The sequence below is a fragment of the Triticum urartu genome, chromosome 5 (genome assembly GCF_003073215.2).
Source record: "Triticum urartu cultivar G1812 chromosome 5, Tu2.1, whole genome shotgun sequence".
Classification (NCBI taxonomy): domain Eukaryota; kingdom Viridiplantae; phylum Streptophyta; class Magnoliopsida; order Poales; family Poaceae; genus Triticum; species Triticum urartu.
Genome location: NC_053026.1, coordinates 452,378,497 through 452,386,600, shown reverse-complemented (window position 1 = coordinate 452,386,600; position 8,104 = coordinate 452,378,497). Strand labels below are relative to the sequence as shown.

Here is an 8,104-nt window from a genome sequence, read left to right as displayed (position 1 = left end):
CCTAAACATCCACATCCACAACACTAACACCAGACCAAAATCCTTATTAGAACCGACCACGCTTGCCACCACTAACACCTATCCACACCCACGCTTACCACAAATTAAACGAGATGTCCGGGCCATATTGAACTAGAAATAGAAGGCGACCTAATCTAACCTAATAGCAACAACAACGGCCAGAATCGAAGGATCCGAGCACCAAAAATCAAGGGCGAAGCATGAAGGCGGAGCAACAGGAAATACAGAGCGGGGCAGGTGTGTGGGTGGGGGGAGGGGGGATGCGCTTCTCAACGCCGACTCAGAAACTAGAAGCCGGCCTTAATCTAACCTAATGGGAACAACAAACCACCGGATTCGAAGGCTCCGTGCACCCTAAATCAATGGCGGACCGGCGGCAGAGCAAAACAGGAAGGAAATAGAGGTGGGGAATGCGTTCCTCACCGCAGATTCAGACGCCGTCCGCCGCGAACCGGAACGCGCCACCACCAGGAACCGTCACGGATGAGGGGGAGGGGGAGCGAGAGGGGACTGGAATGAAAACCGCAGCAGCAGAGGAGGAAGAAATAAATGCGGGCGAGGAGGGAGAGGGGGCGAGTGGGGATCGTGCGCATTGGGCGAGACGGGCGGTTTCGGACGGGCCCACCTGTCATCGACTGAGCACAGGCGTAACGGCTAGCGCCACGCGCGCTGCGCGCAACAGGGACGACGCGGGGCGTTGGATGCGGATCGAACGGCTATCGCTTCGTACGCGCCTGTTGCAAACCACCAGTCGACTGGTGGATAGATTTCTCGTTTTCTATAATCTCATTGCTAATCTCTTCTATCCAAACAACCACTAAGCGCCAGTCCAAGCACCCAGGCCTTCCTAGCTCGTTCTCCTCTTGCAGCCTGGCCCAGTTGCTGCAGTCTACCAAACACGTCGGGTCTGATGCATCATGCATTTTGTAGATAGACGGGAGAGATATGTGTGAAGTGAGGAGTGAATTTATCACCACCATCACCAACTCTAATTTACAAGGCATAGTAGAGATTTGTTTTAGTGTAGGTATAATAGAGATAGTAGAGATGACGCCCAATCTTAAGTTTGTTGAGTAGAGATAGAGAAGTACTTCCAACGTTTTTTTCCTCTGTGATGAAGTACATCCAAATCCAACTTCATTAACCGCTCAAAGAACAGTCTAGTACTGCCACATATTGACACCTTTCTTGTCGACGGACCGAACTTCTTTGTTCAGTGCATCGTTTGCTAATAGAATAACCAAACGGATCCTAACGAAGGAAGCTCGTCAGGCGACGGGGACACTGGTTTTTCCCGTCCTACGGCCGGCGACCCTGACGACGACGGGGCTCCTGACGCGGTGGCGGCGGCGCCCGGCGCCGTCCGACCACACGATCTGCCCGAACACGTACTCGCCGGGCAAGAAACGCCCCGTCCTGGCCCTGAACGTCACGGCGAACTCCTTCTCCTCCCCGGCCGCGGCGAACTCCAGCCGGCTCGGGCGCACGGTCACGGACACGCCGCGCGGCGCGCGGACCCGCACGTCGTACGCCGCCGGCGCCGCGCCCACGTTCCGCACCCGCCTCGTGACGGTGCGCGGCTCGCCGGAGGCGGACATGTGGGGCACCGTGACGGACGGGTAGTTGAGGTCCTCCGGCCTCCGCGGCGTCGCCGGGCAGGCGCGCGGGCCGCCCATGAACGTGCCGATCACGGTGGAGTTGTAGCCCAGCGCGCAGAGGAAGTGGAGGTAGTCCGTGGCGTTGGTGTCGTAGACGAGGCCCGGGTCGGCGGCGCGGTTGGGCTGCACGTGGCCGGCGCCGTAGGCGAAGGGCGTGGCGCGCAGGAACGACGAGTTGCTCATCGGCCTCCGCGTGTTGTCCTGCACCCTGGCTGCACAAGGCCAAAACGACGACAACTCTTTTTGTCAGCGCGCGGCAGCAGCAAGAGATTGGTCTGAAATGTCACGTTAATTTGTACCGGTGGTCATGATGGCGGACTTGATGGCGGCGGGGCTCCAGTCGGGGTGGAGGGCCTTGAGGAGGCCGGCGATGCCGGCGACGTGCGGACAGGACATGGAGGTGCCGGACTCGGAGTTGAAGAGGACGCGGCGGCTGTCGAAGGTGAGGCCGGTCGGGCCGGCCAGGCCGGTGAACGCCGCCAGGATGCTCACCCCCGGCGCGGTGATGTCGGGCTGCGACACATATGGTAAGATGCTCAGCATGGTTGTGATGTTACTAGACGATTATTAAGGCACGAGCGAGTTGGTGAGAGAAAAGCCGGACGGACCTTGAGGATCTGGGGAGTGACCGTGTTTGGGCCCTGAGAGGAGAAGGCGGCCATGAACGGCGCCGGCTTCGTCTCCAGCGCGGTGTTTGGCAGGGTGATGTAGCCCGACGCAGACCTGCATGACATTTTGATGTTGTGGATTCAAAAAATGGTCGAGCAAAAAAACGATTGGCCCATACAGGTCTCGAACCTGTGACCTTCGCGTTATTAGCACGACGCTCTAACCAGCTGAGCTAATAGGCCCTGTTGGTAGTGACGTCGAAACAATTATAACATATCTGAGATCATACCTGGTTGAATTCAAGTAGGCGAGCAGCGCGACTCCGTCAGAGTAGGTGATGTGGGTGGCCGGGAGCACGTGCGCGTCGGCGATCATCTCGTTCCCGGTGGCCTCGTCGTTCGCCAGCACCAGCCCGACCCCGCCGGCACGATGCACCGCCTCGCCTTTCTCCACTCGCGCGTTCTTCCCTCGCATGCACACCACGATCTTCCCCCTCACTTTCTTCTTGTCCAGCGACCCCTCGATGCACAATTGCCTGCAATGATAACATAACATGGTTACAGTTTCATCTCTGACAAATCATTGCAAGTAAATTTCAGCAGCAATTTGATCGTGTTTTCTTACGCTTGGGCCACTGTTGCATCTTCTGCCTTGGCTTCTACAGAGCTGATCAGCCGGTAATGCTTGTTGGCAGGCAGGGGCACCGGCGACAGGCTCTGTCCCTGAGCAAAAGATAAAGTGTTACATTACCACGGGAGAGATGGACACATAGCAGACTCGACTGAAGATAACTCGGGCAGAAGCAACATACTTTGATCTGCTTCTTGTTGCCGAGGACCAGGTACGCCGGGAACTCGCGGTCCATGGTGCTGGCCCCGACGGTGACGAGCCACGGCGCGGTGTTCGACACCGTGCCGGCCCCGGGCCCGGAGTTCCCCGCCGAGGAGACCACGGTGACGCCGTTCCTGACGGCGTGGAACGACCCGATGGCGACGCCGTCCCTGAAGTACTCCGTGGGCGCGCCGCCGAGGGAGACGGAGAGGACGTCCACGCCGTCGTGGATGGCGGCGTCGAAGGCGGCGATGATGTCGGCGTCGAAGCACTCGCTGCCGTTGACGGGGCGCCAGCACACCTTGTACGCCGCGACGCGCGCGCCGGGGGCGCCGCCCTTGGCCGTGCCGTTGCCGTAGCCGAACAGGTTGGCGCCCGGCACGAAGCGGCCCGCGGCGGTGGACAGCGTGTGCGTGCCGTGGCCGTCGCTGTCCCGCGTGCTGGCCGGGCTCGGGCTCGCGCCCGCGCCCGCCCGCCCCACCGTCGCCGCGTACCCCTTGTTGAAGTACCGCGCGCCGATCAGCTTCCTGCATGCGGCGCGCGCGCTCATCACAATCACAATCACGATTCACAGCCACAGTTCACGTCAACGCCGTGCATGAGACGCCATGATGAGCCGCTTGAAAGGTTAAGCTAATAATTGTGTACTAACTATCAGCAACACCATGATGTTTCCAGGAGAATCTTGCTTGGAGGAGCAGAAGCCAACGGGTGATTTGAAGGAGGAATTTCCTCGGTGTGATGAGGATGGTCCTAGCGTGCGTGCATGCGGACAAGATCGCACTCTTGGCATGTTTCCTCCCGCGACTGCGTTTCATCAGGCACGCTGCATTATAGGTTGTCGAGCGAGCGGGTTGGCCTGGCCCTAGCCGCGGCAGATGATCGCACATCACATGGTAAGCTCGCGCAGGAGCCATGCATGGACCCCGACGCAGAAAGGGTGGAGAGCGAAGCCAAGCTTGCGCTGTGCGTGGACCAGGGCGCCCTTTTGGAGCTTTTCGGAGGTCTGAACGAAGAGCGTGGTGCCTAGCGGCTTGCTCATCAGCTGCTCGTGGATCGATACGGTACCTGAAGCAGGCCGATCGAGCTGGATGCAAACAGGGGATGCGTAGGGACAAGCACGATGCCCGGGGCAACATGTAATCATGGGAAAGCGCAGGGCAGAGAGACGGAGGAAATCTCTCTGGTAGGCCGGGATGCATGCAGTTGAGTCGGGCTCTAATTTTGAAGCTGAATCATGGCTGCAATCTGTGGCGCCACCACACTGACCCTGGCAGCCAACAGCGGAAAGGTGCCATCGATCTGTTGAGGATGCGAGCTCTGCCCCCTGCCTACGCTCGCTCACATGCATGCCTCGCGGCGTGGACTGGTGGACTACTGGTAGGGGCAGATGCTCAGCGGAAAGGAGGGCAGGAGAGGCACGTTTGTGCAGAGGCAAGCATGCTAGTGCGCTAGTACAGTGCAGTGCTAGAGGTTTTTTGTTTTAGTTTATTTTCCATTTCGCACCTTGTTAGCATGGCGGCACACCGGCAATAGTGCAATGCCAATACCATGTGTCTGAAACTTGCATGGGCATGGCTGACTTTTTCTTGTGGTTATGTTGCACAGTTCCAGCGGTTTCAGACATTGTTAGCATGAGCATTTACCACTGATGCACTGCCCGTTCGTAGCCTGATTAGGCCAGCACAACTCTACTTCAGTTTAAGCCTATTATTCAGAATCAGAAGAGGCACAAGTGTATACTACTAGCCTGGCTCCAAGTCCTAGGGCACGGCATGTCGAGATCGTTGCTTAAAATAACCATAGCCCATAGGCACTTGCCTGAACTTATGGGACAAATCTTAGTTAGGTCAAGACATGTCTCTCGAACCGCAGTCGACCTCTTGTCACTAAAGAAGACAGCCAGTAGGTGGGGTAATAGTTAGTTTACGCTCTACAAAGCCCTGTACATTGCACAGCGACAGTGGTCAAGTCAAGCCCACGTTGGCGAAACGCTAAACAACACGAACCAACCAACGCCCGGACAAAAACCAAACCACGTCGGGATAACGCACGTACTACAGAGCTTGAACCGCCGCGCCCGAGGCGACGCATGGAGGCACGGAGGGCCGTGTGCCCGTGCGGCGTGAGCAGCCGCTAGCTGCAGTGCAGACGGTATACTTACTCTAGAGTGCAAGCAAAGGAGAAACGGAGGGGAGGAGGAGGGAAACGCGCGCACGGACGGACCTGTTGCAGCGGACCTGGGCGTCGTCGGAGGAGGACTGGTCGTGGCAGACGCCCCGCCACCGCGCCGGCACCGGGCCCATGCCGTCGTCGCTGAAGCTGCCGGCCTCCGGCCACACCCCTGCATGCATGAACCGGTGTAAACATAAGTTAGTTTCAGTCACATGCATGCGTGCGTGCGTGCATGCCGGGCGGTGGCCCCGCGCTGCGTGGTATAGTAGCAGGAGTAGCGTGGTCGCCGGAGCCGGGGGCCGTGGATGAGGAGGGATTTGACTCGGCGTCCCGGATTCCCTGTCGACGACGCCGGGCCTGTCGCCCTCGCCCGACCTGTGCAAGCGCGCCAAGCAGCAGCAGCCCCGCGTGGAGGAGTGGACTTGTGATGCACGCTTTGAACGCTGCCCTGTCCCTCACTCACAGTAACAGACTAGGGCCTCTTTTCTTTTGGTGTGTAGGAATTTTGTAGTAATCTCATAGGATAGAATTTGTATAGGGAAAATTTCTTTAGAACCCTCCTATTCCTGTGAAGGAATTCTTACTATCCTTCACATTTTATAGAAAAATAAACATTAGACTAAACTGAATAAAAAAAATTATATAATGTAAATCAAAGAGTTTCTTCTTTTCTATTCCTATTCATAGGATTTTATATACATGTCATCTCATTTTCTATAGCTTTCCTATTCCTATGATTTTTCTATCATATAAACCAAAGGAGGCCTAGGTACTTCATCGGGCGGTTGCAACCCTGTTAGCACCATTTTCACTTGAAGAACGAGATAACATTTTCTCGAGAAAAACAAGATGAAACATTTGCCTCCAAGGAGATCGTAAAAATACCAGTGGCACCAATGAGATTTTCTGACACCTGCACTGCTAGGACCCAAGCGGCCTTTGAACTACGGCCGTGGTAGTTCCGAGTCCCAACGGCTCATAAAAAACCGGCTCAAGGCAAGCGCAGGGCCGTGATAAATCGTTCCTCAGCGGCGAGCCTGCCATCCATCCACCAGGAACACGGGAGGCCAAAAGCCGAAACCGCTGTGCGTCTGGGTCAGATTCTCGATTCCGATTGCAATGCAGTCGCAGGCAGCGGCTGCGCCTGCGCGCTCTGCGTGCACCGCACCGCACACACCCGCTGCACAGAGCGCAGGCACCGGCTGCCTGCCTGGTGCCTATACGCTACACCTACACGGGTCGGGTCGAGCCGTGCCAGAAACTGGACCGCTGTTTTGGTCTGATCCATTTACAGTGTCTACTCTACTCTATACTGCTGAGAGGGATGGCCATTTACTACTGTACTGACGTCAAGAAATGGAGTGAATCTCACCACCGGGTGGCATTTTTCAAGTTCTTGGGCCCAAAATGATCAGCACCGGCTGACTCGGCGAGTAATAATTTGTGAAACACGGCGAAGAGATCATGTACGTACCGGTGTCTAGGTTGCCGATGATGACGCCGTCGCCGTACCTTGCCTTGGCCCAGATGGAGTCGGGCCTCACCCGGCCGTCCTTCTCCATCCCGAGGAACTCCCATGACCGGGTGGTGTGCAGCTTATGCCCTCTGTTGGGGAAAACAGAGACGACGCTCGGGTGCTCTGCACGCGCAGCGTAAACACACGGCTTAATACCAAGAACCCATCGAAAACAGAATCCCACACCCAGCAAAAACCACATGCAAGCGCCGTGTAGATGGAAATATAAATTATCCAGTAGTGCAGGAAGAAGACAAGCGAAGAATAAGACGATGAAGAGTTGAGACGCACTTGAGATCTGCATTGCGTCTTCCTCCTCCAGCGTGGCGGCGAAGCCATTGATGTACCTGGTGTAGGAGTAGAAGATGGCGTCCTGCGCCTTCTCCTCGCTGCATGGATTGCCTCCAGATGTTAATCTACAAGTTTGCAGTGATCGGCTGGAGGGTGCTTGGATTCGACTCACTTACCTTCCCAGGACGGAGCCCAAGAACTGGTAGTGGGAGTTCTTGGCGCGTTCCTGGTTGGAGGCGAGCGCCGCGCCCTCTCTGCCATGCGAGTGGCATCCGAGGTACACAACATACGACTGCAGCAAATCGGCAAACCTTTACCACCAGCTGGAGTAAAACACGAGGAGAAGCGAACCAAGAAGAAGATGGCCAAGAGCTAGCAGCCAGCCACCGGCCGCTCCACTCGCCTTTATCTCGGCAGAGGCCGGGCGCTGCAGCAGCGCGAGGCCGCAGACCAGCAGGAGCACCGGAGCAAGAGGAGGAGGAGCACGGGGGCTCCTCTTCTTCACGGAGGAACGCATGCTGCCGCGCATCTCCTTTTCCGACGGTGCACTGAGTACTGGATGATTGTTGTTGTCGAGAGGGGATTGGGGATGGATTCGGGGCCGGGGTCGGTTCTTGGGGCGCTGCGAGGCAATGGGTACTTGGGAAGGAATGTGCCTGGTCTTCATGATGGTTTTTTATAGCGGCGTGGGGGGCGAGTTTTGTCCTCTCTCTTCTCTCTGTAACTGAAAGTGTGGGAGCTTTTGTGTGCGCCAAAAGGGCCTTTTGGCCAGGAGCAGCGGCGTGCCTTTCGGTTCAGTTATTATTTCCGCAGCACCCTCCCTCGGCTGTGGTGGCATACGGAAGCCTTTTTGGCAGGTTTTAACTCAAGATATGGCGATGATGAGCGAGTGATGTGCTCGGCTCGTGTCATGGATAGATGCCAACTCTTGAATACTGCATATCCATTTGGAGAGATTTTTGGATGCTGCTGCTATTTATGTTCTGCAGTAACGTTCCACCGG

General features: G+C 56.7%; 1 protein-coding gene and 1 non-coding gene across 3 annotated transcripts; both read right to left on the bottom strand.

Annotated features, from left to right (window-relative positions):
* Positions 1 to 1,109: 1,109 nt before the first annotated feature.
* Positions 1,110 to 7,787, bottom strand: LOC125509729 (subtilisin-like protease SBT5.3). Of its 2 annotated transcripts, none has more exons than XM_048674753.1 (11): positions 7,505 to 7,787; positions 7,278 to 7,393; positions 7,102 to 7,199; positions 6,769 to 6,933; positions 5,346 to 5,463; positions 3,100 to 3,646; positions 2,913 to 3,010; positions 2,578 to 2,823; positions 2,288 to 2,402; positions 1,999 to 2,192; positions 1,110 to 1,891 (listed from the first exon to the last, which is right to left on the bottom strand). In XM_048674753.1, the coding sequence occupies exons 1-11, from the start codon at positions 7,766 to 7,768 to the stop codon at positions 1,321 to 1,323; spliced, it is 2,532 nt and encodes an 843-aa protein (XP_048530710.1). In that variant the 5' UTR covers positions 7,769 to 7,787; the 3' UTR covers positions 1,110 to 1,320. The 2 variants fall into 2 exon arrangements, with proteins under 2 accessions (XP_048530710.1, XP_048530708.1); XM_048674751.1 differs by having other exon boundaries at positions 1,979 to 2,192; positions 7,505 to 7,785.
* TRNAI-AAU lies at positions 2,457 to 2,530 on the bottom strand. The gene has a single exon. It is a non-coding gene; the product is annotated as a tRNA-Ile (tRNA).
* Positions 7,788 to 8,104: the final 317 nt, after the last annotated feature.

What these genes read in the sequence shown, in the direction of transcription:
- LOC125509729 (XM_048674751.1), bottom strand. Translation starts at nt 7,768, where the DNA reads ATGAAGACCAGGCACATTCCTTCCCAAGTACCCATTGCCTCGCAGCGC. An exon ending in AGACGCAATGCAGATCTCAA is followed by an intron (nt 6,934 to 7,101) that starts GTGCGTCTCAAC and finishes CTGCGCGTGCAG; the next exon opens with AGCACCCGAGCGTCGTCTCT. An exon ending in GCCCAGGTCCGCTGCAACAG is followed by an intron (nt 3,647 to 5,345) that starts GTCCGTCCGTGC and finishes CGCCGCATGCAG; the next exon opens with GAAGCTGATCGGCGCGCGGT.